The sequence below is a fragment of the Trachurus trachurus genome (assembly GCF_905171665.1).
Source record: "Trachurus trachurus genome assembly, chromosome: 8".
NCBI classification, from domain to species: domain Eukaryota; kingdom Metazoa; phylum Chordata; class Actinopteri; order Carangiformes; family Carangidae; genus Trachurus; species Trachurus trachurus.
The window spans coordinates 31,499,454-31,524,470 of record NC_139905.1 but is presented as its reverse complement, the minus strand read 5'-3'; the positions used below and the strand labels follow the sequence as shown (position 1 = coordinate 31,524,470).

Genomic DNA, 25,017 nt, shown 5'->3' with positions numbered 1-25,017 from the left:
GGCAAATTGGCCCATTGCCATAATCCCTATAGTCATAGCAGTAGGTTCGTTACCCTTAACTTGTGGTGCAAGCTATTTTTAGAACGGCGGAGCAGAGCCGTGAGCTGCTCAGAGCTACGCTACGGAGGCTCATGTGATTTCTTGGTTTCCCTCATCAAACTCATCAAATACACAATCCAACAACTCCAGAACGCTCTGGTGGACAAGTTGTGACCTGCACATTCACCACACTATGAGATAACACAACGTTACCAGACAGAGTTGTTTTAGAGGTAAATGCAGAGACTGTTTGCCAAAAAACTGCCACCAATGGGAACGCGCATCAGCGGTTTTGCATGAATTTACCTCTAAAACAACTCTGTCTGGTAACTTTGTGTTATTATCTCATAGCGTGGTGAATGTGCAGGTCACAACTTGTCCACCAGAGCGTTGTGGAGTTGTTGGATTGTGTATTTGATGAGGGAAATCAAGAAATCCCATTAGCCTCCGTAGCGTAGCTCTGAGCAGCTCGCGGCTCTGTTCCGCCGTTCTAAAAATAGCTTGCACCAACAATTAAAGGTAACGAACCTACTCCTATGACTACAGGGATTTGCCAAATTGTTGAACTATCCCTTTTATGTGCTGTACAAATACATGTGCACTGCCTAAATCAGGGGTGTCAAACGTGCAGCCCGCAGGCCACAAACAGCCCACCAGAGGGTCCAATTCGGCCACGGGATGAATTTGCCAAGTGTGAAAAAACATATTGTTGAAATTTCTCTCACAAAATGTCCGGTTGTTGATAATGTTTTGTAAAATGACAGTTCATTAACTGTTAAAGGGATACTCCAGTGTTAGGTTTAACCCATGGCCGATCGCACCATGAGACAGAGTAGAACCCCCATCCAGAGATCAAGTTTGGCGAACACAAACTTCTCCAGTTGTAGCGACATCAGCACAGACAGACAGACAGCAAAATACTGCTGTCTTTGTAGCCAAGAGGCAAGCTCATTCAAAAAAGCCACAAATAACGATCAGATTATCGTCGATTACCGAATGCAGTAGAAAAGTCAGGAGTCCATTGACGTTTAGTTCCAAATATGCACACATGCTTTGCTGACTGTGAAAGTTTGAGCAACTCAACTCTGTTCATTTCCCTGCCAACACTGGCTAGTTATTGTTAGAAACAGAGAGAGAAGACGGAGAGGAACAATGATGCATTCTGTAATTGACTTGTCAGGCCTTTCTTACAACTAGCAAGTGGCTGGAGGAGAGTGGGTGAGTTCTGTTTTTATCTTTTGCAAATACAAACCAGGCAAAGCTAGCAGTATTATGCACTGGGACCCTGTTTGTGCTGTTGATGAAGTTTGGTGCTGTTCTGAGCATTGTTTGTGGCTATGAGTGGCTTTTTTGATCGCGGTTGGCTCTTAGCTACAAGACAGCAGTATCTTGCTGTCTGTCTGTCTGTGCTGACGTCGCTACAACTAGAAAAGTTTGCGGTCGGTGAACTTGATCTCTGGAGAGGTTGTTCTACTCTGTCTCATGGTGCAATAGACCATGCTGGAATATCCCTTTAACATCTTCATAATGTACTTGTACTTATTTGCAATAAAACAAAGGGAAACATTTAGAATTCTTGTTATCTATAGGTTATCGTGCTGTTATTTTACTGCTGTGACCCAGTTGAGATCAAATTGCACTGTACTGTATGTGGCCCCTGAGTTAAAATAAGTTTGACACCCCTGGCCTAAATGCTCTGAGGCAAGTTCTTACTGACGCATCACAACACAACACATTTGTCTGCCTGCAGACTGTGAATGAACTGATCTAAAATTAGTTTTACTGTTGTTGGTTCCTTGTTCTTGACGTTGTTCTAGTGTGACCATGTTGTGTACATTCACTAAATACATAAATCAAGTAGGAGATTCAGACACCAAACTCTCCCTCCCTTACCGAAACGCATGTAAAAGATCAAGCTTTTACATAACACAGCCCCTCCTTTATATTCACTTGTCACTTGTCACATGAGTTTACATGTTATCTATTTATTTGGAAGTCTAGATGGAATCTAAAATGTTATATCAAGAAAGAAGAAAACCAAAATCTAACCTCAATGTAAGGTGTAAGGTTAGTACAAATAATGATATACTGTATATCCTAAATAAATATGATTCTGTCGTAACCAATGCTGCTACTAAACAGCAAAATTCAAAGGTTTATTTGTTTTATGTGAACGTACGATGTGACGGTGGCAAAGCAGTGAAATTAGGGTCAGACTGAGCAGCAGGGCAGACTGCGAAAAAAAATATATATTTATAAAGTCAATATTGTGAGAAAGATTCTATTGGCTAGGAAAGAGCATGATATGCAGTGTTATTATGGCAAGCAGATTTAACATTTAAAAGCTAAGTTTGACTATCCGGAATTAACATTGTAGATATCAACAACGTCTTTCTGACTAGTCATAATTACATTTTGAATAGTTGGATTTTTTATTCAAGATATCTGTAATTCAGTTTTGCCGAGTCAAAAAGAACATTTCAGATATCTGCAACTACATTCTTCCTATCCACAATTGTCATTTCAGATATCCACAACTACGTTCTTCCTAGGACAAATGACGTCACTTTAACCATTCATGTGTATGGGGTTTGTCATTACAGATATCTACAATTCAGTTACAGATATCCACTATGTGAATTACGGATATCTGTAACTGAATTACGACTAGTATGAATTCCAGTTACAGATATCTACAACGTCATTTCGCCTAGTCAAAACTCTGAAAAGGGACATGTAGATATCTTTAATTGAGGTGAATTAAAGATATCTTGAACTGGAATTATGACTAGTCAGAATCAAATTGTAGATATCTCAAACTGGAATTCGTACTACTCGTAATTCAGTTACAGATATCTGTAATTCACATAGTGGATATCTGCAACTGAATTGTAGATATCTGTAATGACAAACCCCATACACATGAATGGTTAAAGTGACGTCATTTGTCCTAGGAAGAACGTAGTTGTGGATATCTGAAATCACAATTGTGGATAGGAAGAATGTAGTTGCAGATATCTGAAATGTTCTTTTTGACTCGGCAAAACTGAATTACAGATATCTACAACACATATCCAGTCTGGCTTTTAAATGTTAAAATGGCATGCCATAAATACTGATCCAAACCTGTCAGTGATTAATCTGAGTCACACTGACCTAACACTACACTACACTACACTACACTACACTACACTACACTACACTACACTACACTACCAGCAGCATCTCTTCTATTGTCATGCACGTCTGCAGCACATTCTCTTCCATGAGCTACAGCGGAGCCAGCAGCAGCGTGGTTCGTACCTAGAGGGATGAGGTTGTTGTGAGACACCGCCGAGCCGCTGCCGATGACTGTACTGAGGTCATAAGCTGCAGGCATCCCTGGAGGGACAGACAGACAACACAGCCATAAACATCTACCCAAAGGTTGGCTTTAAAAAAAAATGTAACTGTGGAGGAACGTGACTCGTGAGGCTGGTTTTTTTTAATAAGAGTCTCTCACAGCAACATAAGTGAGGCAGTGAAACAATATAAACAATCACTGTGACACTGTGTTAGTTCTCATTACACTGCATTATATACATGTACATAGAATACAGACAAGGAGGAAGGAAAAACACACTGAAACTACTTCTCTACAATCACAAACAGATAGCAGGTATCAGTCATTAATGTTAATGATCCAGTAAAGTCCAGATGGATGTGTTGTAAACAGTATTGGGCACATTACCTTTAAAAAGTAATGTTGCTTGTCTTGTATTTCACAATAAAAAAAACAAAGACGTGTACAAAAGGTTTAGTTTGAAAGGTGCACACTTAAATCTGCTTTGATGTAAACAAACAGGAAGTGAATGTTTCAATTTTCTTTTATAAAATGTGAGCTCAGTAAATCCAAATGTGATATTTTATAGATGGGGGGGGGGGGGGGGGGAGTAACTATTGCGTTAGTTTTTTATAAAATGTTCAAATATTTCAAATTACTTGGACTCGCCCCCCTAACCTCCTATTTATCTGGAACTAACCAACTCACTGTGCGGAGGAATACTGAGTGAGTTGGTTAGTTCCAGGTTGACAAGTTGATGGACGGAACAAATGTTAAAACAGGAGGATTGTTTTGTGGTGGGACTTGTTGAGTCAAGTAACGGCGCATTTCATTGTCGGTAACGGTAACGACGCTGTAACGGGGGGAAACTAACTTTCTTTGATTACTTGTTTCTGAAAAAAGTAGCGCCGCTATTCCCATCGCTGGTTGTAAAGCTGCCTTGGACTGCTTCAGTGTAGATATATAGATAAACAATGTGTGAAGACTTTCTCATGTCGACACAAAGAAGGCAGTGGATGCAACACTGGCTCTAATGGAATGTGATGTAACGTCTCCAGAAACCTCAGGATACGATTCAAACTCGAGTATCTGTGATGCTGAGGAGGATCCCTAACAACTGGACCAGTGTTTGTATGTGTGTTCACCTGATACAGCCATCCCCTGACTCATGCTGTAGGCTGCCCCCGTGTTCCACATATTCTCAGAAGGGGAGGTGTAGTGTGAGCCAGGAGGAGGGTTGGGGGTGGTGCCTGTGTACCTGCAAAACAGAGACGCACACGTTTGATATAAGAGAGACGGACGGACGGACGCGCTTCGACGCTCACGCGGCGGATTCAACGCACGAGTGGAGTGTGTTTTTTCCCGGGTTTGGAGAAAGGGTCTCACCTGAAAAAGGGGTTCTTCAAGTCCAGGAGATTACTGGACTTTGATCCTGTCTGGTCCACCTGGGCAACAATACTGATGTCATAGCTTTGTCTGTGGGGGGAGGAGATCGACGTTGTGTTATTTCATGAATTCATATCAGTCACATACTGTGAAATGCACGTCAGCAAAACACCGACTCCATGATCCAGTGCATAGGCCGGGACATTCAAAGGTTTTCTGACATTTCTGGGAGTATGACAGTCGGCCCTCTTACTGAGAGTGACAGGTCAGTCTATCACATCTATATGTTTAAAGGGATAGTAGCATTTTTTTAAAAGTGGAGTTGTATGATCTACAAATAGCCCCTAAGTACTTTAATTACAGTAGCAGACTCTCTGCACTCCTCCCGTTAGCAACGCCAGCCCATAGCCCTGTCCAGAGATTTACAACATACAGTGTTGTGAACAAGGTTTTTGTAAAAGGTTTTACCTGAAAAAAAAAAACACAGTTCCATTGTTGCTATAATATAATTTTTTCCAGCCCTTCAAAGTGCAGGAAATACACAGTTTTTGTTTGGACCTAACCAACTGCTGATCTGTGGGCGCTAACCCTGGGCAGAGGGATACGTGAGTTGGTTAGGTCCAAATAAAAACTGTGTTTTTCCTGCACTTTGAAGGGCTGGAAAAAATTATATTATAGCGACAATGGAACTGTGTTTTTTTTTTCAGGTAAAACCTCTTTTAGGCCACGAAAATAGGCCATTTCTTTGGGTCTGTTCACAACACTGTATGTTGTAAATCTCTGGGCAGGACTATGGGCTGGTGTTGCTAACGGGAGGAGTGCAGAGAGTCTTCTACTGCAATTAAAGTACTTAGGGGCTATTTGTAGATCAAACAACCCCACTTTAAAAAAATGCTACTATCCCTTTAATGTGAAGCTACAGGTAGCAGCCTGGCAACAGGAGAACAGCCATCCCAGCTCTGTCCGCACACAGACACGAGCTCAGTCGTTTTCGTGCCATTATCTCCGTTTCATCTCAACAAAAACCAAAATGTAAAACCAACACGGTTACAGTAAGGGGAAGTGCCCGGCTATTTATTTACCAGCTACACCAACTTCCTGGAGTCTCGTCATCGCTGCGAGGTTGCCAGGCGACCGGCAGGCAGAGACTCTGAGAAGTTGATGTGCCGGCCAAGAAATGACTTGGCAGAGTGAAGCGCTGAAGGTGTGGGGTTACGTAATAAATGAAGAGATGACAGAGGGAAAATATTTCAACATGTGAAACCTTGGAACAAAACCAAACACAGCAACCGCCTTCAAACTGTTGCTGCTTTCAGCTTTTAGATTTTATTCATATTTTTGTTTGACTTGGCTGGCGGCCTGACTGTGGAACTATTTAAAAGCACTTTTTCGGTGACTTCCTCCAGTGTGGTTACCGTGGATACCTACAACGCCGAACATCCTTTAACTTTTCAGTAAGTTTCAGTAAAGCGTTGTGCGCCGCGCTCTGTGCTGCTGCTGTTGTGTGTATCTATGAATGAACTGAAACTGAAGAACACCATCGGTGCTTTGTTGTTGTTCCTGTTTCTTTGTGAACAGTTGAATGGATTTCACTGGTGTGTGTTGTGTGTTTTCTAACACAGAGACCTGCTGTGTAAATGATGTTGGACAGAGTGACCAACTGTCACCGGTTCCTGCAGAGTTTGATTTTTCATTTTTTTTGTTGCTTCCTGCCACCAACCAATCAATGTCCTCTTTAAAGGGATAGTTCAACATTTTGGCAAATTGGCCCATTGCCATAATCCCTATAGTCATAGCAGTACGTTCATTACCTTTAATTGTCAGTGCAAGCTATTTTTAGAACGGCGGAGCAGAGCCGTGAGCTGCTCAGAGCTACGCTACGGAGGCTAATGGAATTTCTCTGAGCAGCTCACAGCTCTGCTCCGCCGTTCTACAAATAGCTTGCACTGACAATTAAAGGTAACAAATCTACTGCTATGACTATAGGGATTATGGCAATGGGCCAATTTGCCAAAATGTTGTACTATCCCCTTTATGGGGACCTATTATGCTTTTGCAGCTTTTTCGGACTCATTAATATGTTTAAAATGTTTAATACTTGTTCTAAAGGACATGAAAGTGCCATATCATGAGGTAGGCATGTTGGTGAAGTAATCCTCAGGGGCAGTTTCAGGAGCTCTGAACCGCTGCAAATGCTCCGGTTTAGAGAGTTTTTTTTCTAAAGTCTCATTTTGGGAGTACACACACAGCTTGGATGTTTTGTTTTTTTATCGATCGAAACTTTCAATGTCCAATATCACATTAAAAGCCCCTGAAATGAGCAGAATTTCCTCTTTAAATCATGTTTCCAGCTGCACACAGCTTCCATACCTCTTGTTGGCCACCAGCATGGCGGTGCCGGACAGAGTGTCCCCGGCCTTGGTGAAGAGGGGAGACTGCAGCAGACAGCGCACCTGGTACCAGTGGGTGAGCGGCTCTGTGGGCGCCGTGGACAGCCATACTGACATCCTGCAGAGGGACAGACAGACAGACAGACAGACAGACAGACAGACAGACAGACAGACAGACAGACAGGTCGTGGTGTGAGGACAAGACACTTAGAAGGAACCGACTCAGTGAATTTCTTAAGACTCGACACGTGTCTGGAACTTACGCTGATCCCATAAATGCCACATCAAACCAGAAAGCCAGACCGTGGACCAGGCCTGAGTGCATCATGTGGAACTTAAAGGGAATCTCTATCCTGTGGGTCAGAACAAAGCAGGTCCATTACACATTACACACACATTTAATATGTATACTATACACACACAAGCAACCACACACACACACACACACCTGTAAAGATCCTCTTCTTTGGCCTCCAGGAAGTTGACTGTGTATTTGACCGACTTGGCCATCAGGATACGGATATCAAACGTGTCCTGTGGGGAGAAGTTCCGGCTCGTCACACAAGACTGAAGCACAACAACACAGCTCGCACAACTCACACACACTCAACCACTACCAGAGGACGCCCCGTTAACACACAGGATCAGGAAGCAAAGTCACAGTAGCACGGACTTACAGCAGGCTGGTGCAGCAGCAACAAACAGCAGTACACACAACTGTCAGCTTCAATTTAAGTTAAACAAAGCTAAACTGCATTTCTGGGCCACAACCACAAATCTGTTAAAAAAAATAAAATAAATAAAATAAAACTTTGCTGTGTCTAGAAAAAATTCATTAAAAAGGTAAATTTGTCTCTAAATGAGATTCCCACAGACCACACTGGTTTTTAGGATGTATTCAGACATATAGCTTGTTTAATTTGCTTACAATTTAGGGGCTAAAGCAATACAAGTGTTGCATTTTTCTGTGTGTTCGCATGGTAACAGTCCCAAGCGGTTCAAAGTTGTGTTCTCTCATTGATCAGAAATCTTACCCAGACAGCGGAGGAAGAGTCTACCCCGGGAAAAAGACAACCATGGAACATCAGCAGTGTGTGTGTGTGTGTGTGTGTGTGTGTGTGTGTGTGTGTGTGTGTGTGTGTGTGTGTGTGTGTGTGTGTGTGTGTGTGTGTGTGTGTGTGTGTGGCTAGTTTGTCAGTTGTGTGGCTTGCTGAGTTGATAACGCTCTCACTGCAAACGGAGGTGGAAGCGAGCCAAGACCAGCCCTGCTTGGCGAACTGGGCCCGCTTGTTTTCTGCAGCATCTCTGAGACTGTACGTTTGCCACAGACATGTCATGAATTATCAAGTGTACAGTTGGGTGTGTTGTTGTTGTGTGTTGACCTACCACGATGGGCTGGCGGAAGTACTCGTCCACAGCTGCCCCCCGCAGGGCAGAGAGGTCTACGCCGTGGAAGGAGGGCTGGTACCTGAGAGACAACAGAGAGAAGAATGTTTCAGAAATCCTACATTTGGCTCAACCTCAGAATAATTCATCTGAATGAAGACACACAACAAAGCACAGACACCAGCCTGTGATCAAAACCTCTAGTGCTTTGTTGTTGTTTTTTACCTCTACTGGTGGATTGTCAGCAGTGTTTTTATGAATGGATACACATTCTGTTAGTACTGTACACACAGTAAGCACAAAAGTGTTGGTAAAGCTCCACATGCTGCTGTCAGCAGTTTCACCGCTTCCCTGATGGAGTTTTGCAATAACCTGAGAACGAGCTTAGGAATGAGCCGCCAGAGGCAGAAGAAGGAGAAGAAGACGACGACGTGTGTGTGTCTGTGGCTCACCACCACAGACACACACACACACACACACACACACACAGACACTGCAGGATCTTTACTTCTTTAATCTGCTCTGAACACGTCCACAGCTGCTCAGCCACACAGCTCCAACAGCTTCACTTTGTAGTTTCTCTGGGAAATTGGCTGCATGATAATTGCGACACGACACCCGAGGGGGAACAGGAGTTCCACAATATAAAGAAGCGACTAATTGTCAGAGGGGCTGCTGAGCGAGCCAACCAGGATGACGACGAGAGCGTGTTGATGAGTCCAACAACTGTGGAGATGCAGTCCTGTAACGAATTAAAGACGAGGAAGAAGAGCGGCATCGGGGTGAAGGAGGTTGATGGTTACGCTGCAGAGGTGTGAGATGAAGCGTGGCTGCTGGAGGAGGCCGAGCTGGAATCACCGGAGATACAGGTCAGAGTGACGGACCAAGAGGGGAACACATCAGGATCCAATGAACATACAAGATTCTAACACTCATCAGCTGGATCTCCTGCACACTGGGACTGAGGCCACGAAGCTCCTTCCAAACATCTGTCCAAGTTTTTGAAACTAAAGATGTGGTTTTAAAAACAGCTCGACACAGACGTCGGTTTGTAGTTCATGACAAAGTGTTTGTACACCACAACCGCTGATGGACCATCAGGATGGACGGAGGAGGAAGAGAGCCATGTGACTTGAAAACAGGAGCCACAGACAGCAGAGAGCTGCAGCCGAGCAGAGGTCCAGCTGCAGCAGCAGGAGGGACATCAGGGAGTCCAGCTGCAGAGGGTCCACACACACACACACACACACACACACACACACACACACACACACACACAGGGCTGCAGCACCACGCAGCAGACACGGCCCTGTTCTCACAGCAGAGCAGAGCTTTTCTCCACCTGTCTCCTCTCAGACCGCTTCAGACCGCTACGGGATGAAGGACTTGAGCTCCATGTTTCCCACATTCCATTTCCATGTTTCCCACATTCTGTGTCATAAACTATAAACTGTTTTCTTGTCTGTAACAACATCTATTGCACATCTGCCCGTCCTGGGTGAGGGATCCCTCCTCTGTTGCTCACCCTGAGGAGTTTTTCCTCAGTGGATGTGAGGGTCTAAGGACAGAGGATGTTGTTGTGATGCCATGTAAAGCCCTTTGAGACAAACTGTTTGGGTTATACAAATAAAATTGCCTAGCTCCACGGCCGGTCACCAACCCACCCACAGCAATATGCTCCTCACTGTCACCAGCCCACATGGCCACACGGCTCCACAGCAGAGCTGAATGATGACTTTTTTCCTGCAGTATATATTGCATTATTAAAAAATACAACGCACAACATCTACGTATTTTGGACGTTGACCTTCTTTTGGAGACTAAATCTTCCAATCCCATTTCTCCCTCTTGCTTGTCACTCATTTTCAGAGTATGGCTGACGGTGAGGAGGTGTGTGCATTGGGTGCATGAATGTGTGTGTGAATGGTTAGCTTTCAAGCACTGTGTCTAGTGTTGTATCAATGTGTGGGAAATGGGTGAACGTAGGGCCCTATGATTTCCGCCATCACGGAATCGCAGACGGAATCACGGAATTGGCCCATTAAAACTGAATGTATCTTTAACGCGGTATATGACATAATTTGACTGAAATGCTGTTTTCGTGTGGAAGAGGAACGTGTGTCAATAATCATAATCATAATATCAATACATTTAAAGTAATTTCTATTTAATTTGTGTACATTTTAGTCATTCACATTAAAGCCCCAGTATGTAACTTATTTAGCTTTTTATTAGCAAACATCAAATATTGCTTTCATAAATACGTATTACGTATATGTTTTGCCTCGTGCTGGCGGACCACTTGTTTACATAGACGCTTGTTTATCCTGTTACATGCAGCGTCTGTTGTCTGTCTGACGTCTGCCCCATTTCAGGTGAATGCAACATCAAGAATACGTTCTGATATGCAACCGCACCGCTAGATGGGGGGAATTCCTACATATTAATCTTTAAGAACAAACTCTTTTTGGTAGTGAAACAAGAGTAAAAGGTAAAAAATGGAATTCCCAAAAATTAAAACGGAATTTGGGAAAAAATAAAACACATTTTATAGAGTCCTCTGAATGTGACATACAGTGTTAAGCGCTTTGAGTGGTCATAGTGACTAGAGAAGCGCTATATAAGTGTAAGTCCATTTACCATTTCAAAAAAAGAGAAAACATCGCACCATCCTGCGATCTGACAATTGCACATGCGCACACTGCGATTGTGATGCTCAAACGATACACGGTGCAGCTACAGCATCCCATCATTACAGCTGATTCATCAACAACAACAACACAAAGGTAGTTTATCAACTTCCAGAGCCTTTGCCCTTCCCCTCCTCACCAGAAGTTGGCCTTGGTGAACTGCTCCATGTAGAGCTGCTCGTCTGTGAAGGGGGCCAGGTGGACGTCACCGATGGTGGGGAACATTTTACCTGCAACACACACACACACACACACACACACACACAGAGGAGTCAAGTCAAAAACAGAATCTAACAACACAGAACAAGACGACTCCTCCGTGCGTCAAAGCGTCTCACCGTTGGGTTTGAGGAACTTCTTGGCGTGCAGGTAGCTCTCCAGCATGCGCTCGTTGAACAACATGTAGCCCATTGGCTCTGAGATGATGATGTCGACCTGCTCCGGCAGCGTCACCTCCTCCACCTTGCCCGGGATCACCACCACACGCTCTCCTAGACGGTTGCTGTTCACCAGCACCTGCAGGGGGCAGAGGACGCATTCACTGAGGCTGGGAATCGGTAGTAACGAGCTACGTTTACTCTCATCAGCGCAACAGCCAATTAGAGTGAAGTATTTTAAAGCAGAAGTAAGCGATCCGGTCGTTTTGGCAATCTTCTTGTCAGCCGATGGAGTTAGCAGTCCCCGCCCTCGTCATGGATCTATTGGTCCTCGTCCCTACGTCACCACATTCACGCGCATCCCTTGGCTGCACACACAGCCCTTCATGCCGTTCTCTCTCCTCATTGGATAAAGCTTGTAGGATACAAGGAAGTATACAAGAAGTTTTCTCCTGGGCTTACAGCAGAGCAGAGTGACTGACAGACCCGTGTTTCAGACCAAACACTCTATATAAGTGATTGCTGTCGGAAGATACAACTATTTAAGACTTATATTAACACAAATATTCCACTTGCTTCTGCTTTAATGCTGGAGTTGAAAACAAAAAAAAAACACATAATGAAGCTGAGGGAGAAAATAAAAAATGAAAAGAGTAAAAGCATCAGTAAAAGCAGCAGAGAGGTGATGTCACCACACTGAGGCTGTCTTTACACTGCACGGTTCAAGTGGCCCAAATCCAATCTTTTCCTCTTAAGTGGCACAGATCAGTCTGTAACATGAATGTGTAAACGGACAAATACACATGGAATCGGACGGTGTCAGATCAGATTCAGGCCCCCGTGATATGTGGAAATAAATCAGATAACAATAAAGGCTTTCTAAGATTTTCTAAGATACAAATTGGATATCTGCCAATACGTCTGTAGTCTAAACAGATCAGATATTTCCTGGCAATGTTTTTTTCCTCACTAGTTCCTGTTTTCATATGACATTCATTTATGTGCAGACCGAGGGCAAGCGAGGGGGTGTGAAAGAGAGAGCCCATGACAGAAACACTAGATTTCACGTTTTCCTACCGGCAAAGACTGAAGGAGCCGATTAGAAATCAAGAGAGGAAAAACAATGTACACATCTGTGTCCCGTCCTCACTACGTGAGCAGCAGAGGATCGACAGACGAGATGTTCACTTTGTAAACAGTGACGTGTTGGATATGAACTCTGAGCACCAGACTCACCTTCCTTTATAATTATTATGGAATTATAACATGACCTAATAAATCTCCCGTATTTAAAAAAAAGTTCAGTTATTTCCTCTTCACTGGGTTGTTTCACACAAGCAAAGCAGGTGTAAATGCAGATAGCAGATCTGCGTCACTTCTGATAGAACATGTAAATAGACAGTCAAAAGAATCGGATATAGGCAACAAAACGGAATTGGGCATCACGGCAGATGCACCTGTCATGTCTTGTCTTGTGTAGAAATTCTTTCAGCAACAGTAATCAATATTCTAGTGCTGTGGTTTTTTAATATTTACATTTTGAGCCCATTGTGACACTAAAGCAGTGATATTGACAATAGTGTGTGTGTGAGTGAGTGTGTGTGTACCTCAGCGTGCTGTGCCATGGTGCTGGCCTCCACAGCGTAAACCTTCCTGGCTCCAGCTTGAGCTGCGAAGAACGAGAGGATCCCCGAGCCACAGCCGACGTCCAGCACCACCTGGAGGACAGAGACAGAGACAGGACGTCACCGTCAGCAGCAGCTACATTAGGTGCTCCTGCTCCCTACGCAGACTGTGCAGATATGTATGGCCTGTCATTCCCCCAGTCTCTCTCCACTATCCTATCAATTAAAGGCAAAAATGTCCCACAATCTTAAAAAAAAAAAGAAAGAAATTCTTCCATTTAGGGAAAATGAAATAAAAAGTGCAGCTTGAGTTTTTCTTCAGTCAGCGCTCTCAACCATTGTAAACACACAATGAAACAGCTTTAAAACCTCCATTTCTCTTCCAGGCTGTAACGCACCGACACCGCTGACTTGTGATTGGCTGAACAGCGTCATGTGACCCCGTCCCATAAAGGCTGGATAAGCAGTGCCGCTCTGTCTCATTAACATACAGGGCAGAGGTGCAGGAGTGTCTGGGTGTGTCAGTGACCTGTAGGCTCCACAGTGGAGAGCAGCAAACACGTGCACAGTATATAACATCATAGTGGCCGACCTCGTCCTGTGGGTTACTAATAAAAAATAGTGCCATAAAAGCTTCGGTATGATTCATTGCATCTTTACCGCTCTTTAATCACGGCAGCTTTTTTTTTTCTTTTTGGCCTTTGGTCATTTGGAAGAGCTACAAACACTTGTGTCAACGCTCGGTGTGAACTATTCAATTGAAAGCACGGCCCGGCCTAAACGCTGACTGTATCCAGGTTACCTTGTCCTTGAAGTCGGTGTGGTTTTGGAGAATAGCCCGTTGGTAAGTCCCTGTCCGAACGTAGTCCTGCATCATGTTCTGTTGCTGGGAGAGGTAGCCATAAAACTGCAGAGACCAGAGAAACATTAACACCATGATGCTGCTTTTCTTTATCCATGATGTCAGTGGTGAACAGGCCAACAATGAGGACTTAAAGGTCCAGTGTGTAATATTTTTCAAGGTTTCATCTGAATATATTACCAATGAATATACTTGTATAAATCCGTTTGGTTTTCATAGCCTTATAATTCTTCTTTAATATATAGCAAGGGTCTTGCTTGAGGGTGTTGCCATCTTGGGCCACCATGTTTGTACAGAATGGAAAATCCAGCCAACCAGAGAGCACGTTTCAAGAGTTTCACGTTCATAAATAAACAATAGATAAGTAATAGAATCAGGATGCTAGATGTTACTATTTTCCCCTAATTTTACACACTGGACCTTTAATAATGAAATCATATTTGCTGTTATAATAAGGAAATATAATGAGGAAACCCATATGTTGGGAGATTCTCCAACTGGGAACTGGAGCTAAACTGAAGTTATGATAGTTTATAGATGAATGACTCTTTAAAAACACCAGTGGCTGTGTGGCAGCTGCAGTCCGACAGGTGACACTACAGACAGCCGGGGACAGAAGAGGTAAGTTCCCGCTAGAAGCAAACACATGCAAATTTAAATAAAATCACCCCATTGGCCATAAAGACGGGGTGGGGAGAGGGACGGCACATGTCTACTGACAGGCACAGACAGGTCTCACCTGGAAGTACTGTACAGCAGAGGACTCCTCTGTTCTCTCACTGAAGACTGAGCGCTCGCCACTGTGCCCACGACAGTTCTTTAGGAGGTTATAAAAGGACTGAAAGTCTGCAGCACAACACAAACACACAAGACTACACATCACACTCTGTGTGGAGGGTCTCCAACACTTTGAGTTCATGCATGCTGGGTCAACAGTTTGTTACCTGCCCCTTTAATGGGATAGTTCACCCAAAATTCAAATTTCACTCATTATCTACTCACCCTCATGTCGACTAAGAGCTGTGAGAATTTTCAGAGTCCTCTGAGTTACAGGGGGCTCCGTGCAGCAGTATTTGTCCATATAGCTAATGGTTGTCAATGGATACCAACTTTCTTCGTCCAAAAAGACACACCAAAAAACATCCAAATACCTCCATACTGCTCGTCTGTAATGTCCCTCTTGTATTGAAGCCCCGACATGAGAAATTGTTCCGCCGGTCACACAGGAAGAGCAGTGAACTGAGACACTGGGAGCTTCCGCTACAAACAAGCTTAAAATATAGACTTATTAAATTTTTTTCGGAACAATTTCTCATGTCAGGGCTTCAATACAAGAGGGACATTACAGACGAGCAGTATGGAGGTATTTGGATGTTTTTTGGTGTGTCCTTTTGGACGAAGAAAGTTGGTATCCATTGACAACCATTATATGGACAAATACTGCTGCGCGGACCCCCCCGTAACTCAGAGAAGTAACGGAGGACTCTGAAAATTCTCACAGCTCTTAGTTGACATGTGGGTGAGTAGATAATGAGTGAAATTTGAATTTTGGGTGAACTATCCCTTTAAACACCCTCATTTCATAGTAGTTGCTATGTGTTTATCTGTTTGTCATTGGCTCCAATAGATCATGATATTTCTTAAACCTAAGCAACAGATTTAGCTCATTTGGAGCAGTTTGACAAACAACAGGATGTGTGTTGTTTTCATATCAACATAAAAATGTAAGGCAGTGTTTTTCAACCTTGGGGTCGGGACCCCACATGGGGTCGCCTGAAATGTCTAGTACTTGATTTTAAAAAAATGACTGATAAAAATATTTATTTTTTAACTAATTATTTTCTTTTTAAAATTATGATTAAAACACCACAACCAATCTCAAACAACTGTATTCTATACTTTCACTTTCTCGAATATAAATAGAGTTCAAATAAAATGCAGCATATAAAAATATCTTGATTGACAGGGGTCGTCTGAAATTTGTGATGTCAAAATGGGGTCACGAGCCAAAAAAGAACAACTGATTTAAGGCAATAATGGACATGAATAATACATAAAAAGATTCACTGTGCTTCAAAATATTTTCACTGATATCCATAAATCAAGTCATTTTTCTCTTACACATTTAAATGCATCTCATGGTGTCTTCTTCCATGTAAAGCACTGAAAGTGACAAGTTGTTTTGGAGGGTAATCAGGCAGAATTAGGTCAAAACCAGCTGCTGCAGAGAGTGGTTAAACCTGCTGCTCGCGCTGGCTACAGACATGATGTGTTTAAAGACTGTACGAATAAAGTCGGTACACTTTTCACTTTGACATCCTTCATGTTGGAAATACAGACACAGCAGTTCCCTCCTTCACTGCACTAAGAGTTGAAGTCTTAGAGTTCCTGAGATCTGTTTTTATTTTATTTCTGGAAAAAAAAACTTTCAGACTTATTATATAATTGAAGAATATTATATATTATTCTTATATTTGTATCCAATTTCTGTACCTTGATATAAAAAAAAACATAATTAGCAATAAACACATTTCTGTTAACGCATGTTAAATTGATGCTTTCCTGTTGGGATTATCTGTTAAAGGACAGGAGCCAGGCTTTTAGGATGGGGACTGAGTCATGTGTTTGATATGTACTATTTTAAACAGTGCTGAAGCAGAAACTCCCCCACATCCAATAGTGAGTGTGACGGAGCTGCTGGCGTGTGCTGCTGATGGAACGAGGCTTATCTTACAGCTAACCTGTAACCTGACAAACCAGTGTTCAGTAGTTCATGACCCGACAGTTAGTAAGCTACTTAAAGCAGACGTGCTTCGGGTTACGGCTGGTGTTGAGGCAGAGAACCATCATTTAATCCGTCTGACTGCTGGTTTTTTCACTCCTGGAACTTTCTTTTTAGGTTTTTAGGAGAAACCAGCTCCGACGTGTGGAGGGATCTCAGGCTGGACGAGCCTGTTGAGCTGCTTCCCATCGCTGAGCTATAACTGTATAATTATTATATTATGAAAAAAGGGTGAGACTCATTAAACCTGCTCCTCGCTCTGTACCAAAGTGTGTGGGAAACATGCTCACTTGCTTGTGCAGACTTTTTTTTTTTTAGTTCCTCACTCTGAGGTTATAAATGTAACCGATACGGTGCCAGAGCGGCGTATTTACAAGTGCGCGCTAAAGAGGAACACATGTCTCTAGTTACCTACATTCTTCACTAAATGGACAGATTATTATTCTTTCTGTTCGCCTGCACAGGAAATAGTTGCATATTTAAAATATTTCCTCCCTAAAATCATGATGTGATGGTTGAGGTGTGGAGCGACAAAGTGCATGGTGTGCTGTTTGTGTTTGTGTTGTTGTGCTCGGGCACTTCCTGTGTACCTGCAGGTGAGGAGAACTGCAGCAAGACGCTGTTGCAGCCCAGCGTGATGATGAACGACTGCTTCCCCACGCGGCTGCACTCCGTCTCCCTGGAAACCGAACACTTGAATACACTTGCCTCCTCTCCTGGAACGAAATGTAGGGGAGAGAGAGAAAGAAGGGGGGATAGACAGAGAGAGAAAGAGGGATAGAGGGATAGATAGAGAGAAAGAGGGAGTTAGGACAGCACACTTAAAAAAAGAGAAAATCCAAAAACAAACTGTGTGATGTATGTTGCAGTAACTTCACTTTTTTTGGGGGGGGGGGGGAATAAACTGATTTCAAAATGCGCTTTTGAAGTTTTAACGCGTCTTAATTCTCCGACTCTGTTTTCATGCTGCTCGTCACACGTTGAGGAATTTAACGCGGCCTGCTGCTGTGTGGGAGAGATGAGCACAATGCAGCTCCAGCCTCTTTATCTCCTTCCACCGCTCACACACGCTGGCTCCCAATGACTGAAATTTGGGCCATTTTTTAAAAGCTTAAAAAAAAAAAAAAGGCAAAATAAGCAAGAGTCCATACGCAATTACTCCACTCGTTTTCATCACATCTTTGCGTAGGTCTGGATGAGATTATCCCACAGCTACTGATGATAACGCTGCCTCCCCTGTTTCGGGATTTACATTCACATTTGCATACATTTGCATTACAAGGCTAAATGCATTTAGCATTAAGGTTACAGCTAGTGGTTTTTATGCATGTTTGTTGGTGTCGATAAAATCCGGCGAACGGAGCGAAAGCAGCGCTGCAGGTCGGGCTCAGTGGTTTCCTCAAACAGCTGGACACTGTGGTGTCAGTCAGGAGAAAACACAAGTGTTTCCCTATCAGCATGTGGCCCGGCTGAGTTATCACATGCTTCATATCCATCAAGACTTCTGCTTACTGAGAAGTAGGGCTGCAACTAACGGTTATTTTCATAATCGATCGCTTTGGTCAATAAAATGTTGAAAAATGTCAATCAGTGTTTCTCAAAGCACAAGAAGACGTCCTCAAATGTCCACAAACCAAAGAGAGACTCAGTTTCTTGTCAAGGAACAAAGAAACCAGAAATATTCACATTGAAGAAGCTGAAATCAGAGAATTTTGACTTTTTTTCTTAAAAAACTACTCAAACCGATTATTCGATTATCAAAATAGTTAGTTAATTTTTTACAAGACTGATTGGTAGAGATGTTTTCCTCTCGAAAAACAGATTAAAAAGGTAAAAAACACAATGATGTAGTTTCCAAATGCAGCAAAAACAGTAAAAACAGCATTTCTCTGACAGACCTCAGGATGTCAGAGAGTCAGTCAGCTAACACCTGCAGAACGTTAGAGGAGGACAGGTAAAAACTTGTATCTGTCTCTGTGTGTGTGTGTGTGTGTGTGTGTGTGTGTGTGTGTGTGTGTGTGTGTGTGTGTGTGTGTGTGTGTGTGAAAGAGAGATGGGCTGAGTTGCACTGCTCCACAATGAAAGCGCTCCTTCAGAGGTATTTTATGTCATGTTTAAAAACCTGTCTTCACACTAATTAGACTATTGAAGGTGTACAAGAATAGGAGGGGTAATTTGGGGGTGGGGGGGTAGATAATCTATACCTTCACACAGCCCTGACAGAAACGTCTAAGGACAGTTTCCGGTTTGGTGCTGAGGGAGGAAGTGGCCGGCATCAGCACAGCGTTCCTAATGAAGTGCTCAGGAAGACATCCGTCTGAGTCTGATGCTCCAGCAGCTAATTCAGGACTAAAAACTGTTTCACTTAATGTGATATGAATGAGAGAGAGTTTAACTGTGGAAATTAATGGGACGTTATCAGCAGAGCGTCTTTCCAGGAAAACACTGGCTGCTGAAGAATGAAGCTAACCTTTTAAACCGCCACTGCCAGGCGTCCTGGAGGCAGTACACACACACACACATGGGGTGTGTGTGTGTGTGTGCTGCCTCCAGGACATATCCAGGACGGAGCACTCCATGTTACTCTGTTTTCCTGCAGTGAACTCACAAAGTCTGCACTTCCTTTTTTATGTTTAAATAACATACACTTATCTTTCCCTAATGGAGTTTCAATACGCAACGGTCACAAACCAATGGGCGAGTACCGATATTTATTTCTTTTATTTCTTTTCTTTTCTTCTTCCTTATTTCAAAGTATTTGGTACTGGTAAAGGCTGCTGATACCAGCCGCCAATTCTTAAAGGGATAGTTCAACATTTTGGCAAATTTGTCTATTGGCATAATCCCTACAGTCTTAGAGGGAGGATAATTACCTTTAATTGTGGGTGCAAGCTGTTTTTAGATCAGCAGGGCAGAGGCGCGAGCGGCTCAGCTAACGCAACGGAGGCGTGCGGTACTTTAGCTTTTCCTTCATCAAATAGGCTACACAATCCAACAACTACAAAACGCTCTCGTGGAAAGTTGTGACCTGCACATTCACCACGCTATAAAATAATAATGTAACATTATGAGACAGAGTTGTTTTCGAGGCAAATGCGTAGCCGGAACTACATTCCAGACACAGCTGCTGGGCTGGAGAGATTTCAAAAACGCAAAAGTATTTGCTTCAAGTGTCGTAATGTTACATAATTATACGTTAGTGTTCCATAGCGTGGTGAATGTGCAGGTGACAACTTTCCACAAGAACGTTTTGGAGTTGTTGGATTGTGTATTTGATGAGGTAAAGGCAAAGGTACCGTGCGCATACGTCGCATTAGCTGAGCAGCTCGCATCTCTGCCCCGCTGATCTAAAAACAGCTTGCGCCGACAATTAAAGGTAATTAGCCTACCCGTATGACTATAGGGATTATGGCAATAGACGAGTTTGCCAAAATGTTGAACTATCGCTTTAAAGCCCCTGTACAGACTTTTCATTTAGTGTTGATTTTGGCGGCCCCGGTGGACGAAAGCGGCAGAATGAAGACTGCATTTCCCACTGTCACGGGGTGTTCCCACCAAACGCGATGAACGCGATTGAATCGCGCGTCAAATGAAATCGCGTCGCGCTAGATGCTCCAGTTTTGACGCTGGTTCAATATGCAAAAAACGCCTCGTCGCGGCATCGCGTCGCGCGACAAGCCCGCCCAAACAACAACATTTCTCCCACTATTTCATTCTCTGGCTGAGATAACCACCGTCGCTGCACTGTTCCTGTCCCTGTAGATGGGAGAGGAACAGCGGTGCGGGTCTCTGGCTGCAGCAGAGACAGCTCCGTGAACTACTGTGTGACTGACCGCCTGTTGAGTGCTTTGGGACGGGGCGGTCGGCTCACAGCGCCCGCTGGTTGAAAACAGCAGTGATAACGGGCTTTCAGGTCCGAATATCCAAACAAGAAACGTTGGTAACAGCACCGGAAAAGCAACACTGAAGAGCTGTGGCTTTGCTGCAGCTAATGGGGATCTGAATAATAAACTAAACTAAACCAGAAAACTTCTAATATTGTCAAGAGACTCGCTCTGACTAAACTGCCAAGGGAACACCAGTACGTCCGTACGTCAGCACGTCGGTGACGATCTCAAAGCTGATAGGCTGTCGCGGCGCGTCTTCACGCGAATTCGCCGCAAAAGTTCAATTATTTCAACTCGAGCGATGAAGCGTCATCGCGCCGGGCGACGCGATGGAGGCGATTTTTCGCGGCCAACGCGTCCATCGCGCCGCGCTATCGCGTCCATCGCATCGCCCGGCGCGATGACGCTTCTAATCGCGTGTTTGCATTGACTTTACATGTAATCTCGACGCGCGATGAAGCGTCATCGCGTTTGGTGGGAACACCCCGTCATGAAGACGTTTGTCTGGCCAGCGCGTAGATTCGTTTTGGAAACGTCGGCAAGAAGACGGGACTTGCTTCTTCTTTTTTTTTGCAGCGTAATGTATCTTTTCATATGGTTTTGTCAGTGGTCCGACCCGACCATGCCTTCCAGAGGTATAGAGGTAGACTACTTAGAAATAGCGTATCTTCACCCTGATGGGCTCATTTGCTGTTGTAGGTAACAGAGACACATCAGCAGAAACCAGAGACTTTTGTGTAAAAGCTCTGTACTGGGGCTTTAAGGCAAACAAAAAAGAAAAAAGATCAAGTTCATTTTGTTCCTCTAAATAACAGGCTACATTAACGCAGCCGTGGCCCGCTGCTTCAGAATCAAGTCGGGGCAGACACATAACCGCCTACCATCACTTTGTGCGCTAAATAATAAACCTCGATAACTCTCTCAACCCGCTGGCCGGCGCTCGGTTTATCAATAAACAACGCCGATGAGGTTAAGGCCCAAAACGTTTAACACCACATGACCTTTTTTGTGTATAAATAAGTAAATAAATAAGTACTCAACAGTGAGTATTTGTACTCGGTTTTGAAAAAATGGTATTAATTGAACATCCCTCGCTCTGACCCTTGAAACCCTCGTCTCTGAGATGTTTCTACTCCTGTGGTCAACTACACATTCTCAGGTCTCAGAGACGACATCACATATCAGAGCTGAATCCAGACCACGAGGAGGCAGGAGACCAGATCTGACCATTTCTGCTGCGCCGACGTCTCCCTGAGTTTGAACTTGAAGAAAAGTGACCAAGAAGCTGATGGTGAGTCTGGCTATGAGAGACGGGGGGGTAAAAAGGAAACACCATCCCTCCCTGTGCATGAAGGGCTCAGACTGTGGGAAACGTGATGCTCTGGTTTGATGAAACCAAGACTGAGCTGTTTATGTGTACTGCCTCAGGGTCAGGGACTGGGACTGGGACAAAAACTAAAGAGATCAAAGTACAGAGACGTCCTCAATGATAAAAACCTGACAGAGACAGAGCGCTGGCTGGTGGCATCAGGACGGGCAGAAGGGTCGACTCCCAACAGGACAATGACCTCATGCACACAGCCAACGTAGACACACAACCCTGTGAACCCGGACCCACACAAACATCTGTGGAGACCTGAATGTGTCCGTCCAGTAGTGATGTTCAATACCACAAATTTCCTTTCTGATCCGATACTGAGTAAAATTCAGGCTGGTGTCGGCGATACTGATCCGATACCGATACTTTGTGCAAATGCACCTAATGTGCCTGGTAAATCTAATAAAACATTTTTTAAAGTACTGTATGGAAGACTTCAGAGTAACTTATTTATTTTAAACTCTGAACTATATTGAGGTAGTGGCCTCGTTTAGAATATAGCCGAAAATAGTGTTTCAAACACACACAAAAAGAACATAAGTAAAATAATAAAACCATAAATTAAATAAGAAAATGATAAACAAACATATAATTTTTTTAATTCATGCATTTATAATATTATTTCTAATTTTCCCACATTTATTACAGACTTCAGACTTCACTTACCCAGGTGGAAAAAAAAGTAGTTCCTACCAACCGCGTGTCATTTAGACAAGATCTGAATAGTTTAGTTACTTTCCACTGTGTTCCTGTTAATGATATGCATAACCACAAATGACTGAAGTATCAAAAGTATTGATATTTTCATTTGAGTATCGATTCTAGAGCATAGGCTACAGACCTGGTATCGGAAGTATCGATATTTCAGTATCGATCTGCACATCACTACCGTCCAGTGTCCACTGACCTGACAAAGACAGTTCCAAAATCCAGATGTGCAAATCCAAAAGTTTACTGCGGGGAAGACCCAAGCTAAGGGTCTGATTACTTCAATTCAATTTCCTTTACATTTGTGAAATGATGTAATGTGAAGACTGTGGCTAGGTGTGAATCCTGCATCAGCACCACGCTGGCTGTGGCTGACACCAGCTGTCTTACATACTGCAGCCCTCAACACTTCAAATCCATCATGCCACGCTGCCTCTGGAAAGCATGTGTCCTCTCAATCAGATTTGATATATTAAGACACTGGGGTTACCAGATCTACTTCCAGCCTGCTGACTATTTCAAATATGTTTTGTACTATCCCCATTAAGAGGGGTTGGAGATCATTGGGGAGCTTCCAAGGCTCACAGCTTTTGTTAATGTGCCAGAGTCGGGCAGTAGAGTCGGCACCTGTTTGCCTGTCTGCTGTGGACTTAAGTCGAGACTATTTGCAGCAATTTACTCACTTGGTTAGACGACAAAACTTTATGTGCAGTTCACATAAACACTTGTTTTGTCCCCAGGTTACTTCCTGCTTTGGTTGTTTTCATGACACCATGCATACAAGCTGGTAAATATATGCTACTGCACAAAAAAGCAAAAAAACATAAGTAAAGCAACCCCTATTTATTTCATTGCTCAGCTTTATCTGGCACTGTTTGGAAAAGAATAAGTCGTACTCATTTACTCTGACTGAATTAGTGCACATCATGCTGGTGTGCCCTGCACTCCACACATTTAGGATGTCCAATCCCTTCAGAGACAGAGGAAAAAGAAAGCGTCATTAAGTGCAGGCGCTACGCCTCAGTCACACTCCGAGTGAAGTCATGGATATAATATAAGTACGTGAAAGCTGATACGCCCGCTGTGTACCGTTTCAAACCAGCGACAGCAACAATCAGCGCCGCCTGAAAGTGGGGAAGCTTTTACCTCGAACGTCGTGCACACTGGGCTTTCTTAATAAGACTCATCTGCACTGATTCACCCAAACAATTTGTCCCATTCACACATTGTAAAAGCTTCCACCTCAGAGCTCCGCAGTCCGCACACATTCGTTTCTAACTCTACACCCCCAGATTTTTTTTTTTCCTCCTCTCCCCCTTCTCTACTTTTCAAGCTTTTTTCCCTTTCAGACCCAACAGCTGCAGACTCCAGTGACATCCTTGAGGCAGTTTGTCAGACTTCACACAGCTCCCTCTGGAGACACAAAAGACTTAACACAAGGTTTTCCACTCAGGCAGTAGTACTCCACAACACGTGGAAATAAGACTTTGAAGTGTAAAAATCAGAGGAGTTCCCCTTCTATGCAAATGAGTTGTGAGATACAGTCAGAGACTTTCTAGATTTACACATCTATGTAATATTACCTTACCAATAGCCAATAAAGACAACCTTTGATTTGGTTTCAAGTTTTTTTTTTGAAGATTTTAATTGGATTTCCTGTTTAGACATTACCCTGTATAGAAGTGCACATTTTCTACAAAAATTTTCTTTAATATATTTTTTCTTCTCTAAAACCAAAACTTTCTCTTAATCCACGCTGCAGGGGGGGTATATGGGGGGTATCTACACTAAAACCTACTTCAGAACTCCTACAATGAATTCCTTTGTAAAGAAAAAAAAAAGAAAGGAGAAAAAAAAGTGCGCTTTTGTTTAACTTGAGCATCACGGCGGAGGAGGCCGGAGCGCGACTGTTTCTTTTCAGCGGGACATCCCACCGAGTAACAAAAGCTGCGGAGGAGCGCAGCGGCTCTGATCCTGCGTCCGCACGGGAGGGAAGAAGGCGCGGGGAAGCATCTATTGTTCCGCTGAGAACAAAGATGAATGCATAAGTAATGAGGGCCCGGGACTCACTGCGCTACACAAAAACGCTAACAATATTTTCCCCTCCAAAAACAAAAAAAAAGAGAGTAAAAGCGTCTAAAGTTTAAGTGTAAACCCCCGTTAAGAGGCGGCGGGCTGCTGGATA

General features: G+C 43.5%; 1 protein-coding gene across 5 annotated transcripts in view; it reads right to left on the bottom strand.

The window, feature by feature from the left end:
• The window catches only part of carm1 (coactivator-associated arginine methyltransferase 1), a 28,972-nt gene that overhangs the window by 3,130 nt on the left and 825 nt on the right, over positions 1-25,017 (bottom strand). For 3 of the 5 annotated variants that reach the window (XM_083978074.1, XM_083978070.1, XM_083978073.1), the window contains exons 2-14: positions 17,450-17,575; positions 14,817-14,923; positions 14,018-14,122; positions 13,198-13,308; positions 11,552-11,729; positions 11,353-11,443; positions 8,524-8,605; positions 7,586-7,671; positions 7,401-7,490; positions 7,118-7,255; positions 4,748-4,837; positions 4,507-4,619; positions 3,343-3,420 (exon numbers count right to left, since the gene is read on the bottom strand). In XM_083978074.1, the coding sequence (XP_083834200.1) occupies positions 3,343-3,420; positions 4,507-4,619; positions 4,748-4,837; positions 7,118-7,255; positions 7,401-7,490; positions 7,586-7,671; positions 8,524-8,605; positions 11,353-11,443; positions 11,552-11,729; positions 13,198-13,308; positions 14,018-14,122; positions 14,817-14,923; positions 17,450-17,575 (1,395 nt within the window). Of the gene's footprint in view, positions 1-3,342; positions 3,421-4,506; positions 4,620-4,747; positions 4,838-7,117; positions 7,256-7,400; positions 7,491-7,585; positions 7,672-8,523; positions 8,606-11,352; positions 11,444-11,551; positions 11,730-13,197; positions 13,309-14,017; positions 14,123-14,816; positions 14,924-17,449; positions 17,576-21,973; positions 22,236-25,017 lie in introns of those variants that run through there. The other 2 variants (XM_083978072.1, XM_083978071.1) reach the window with 2 other exon arrangements.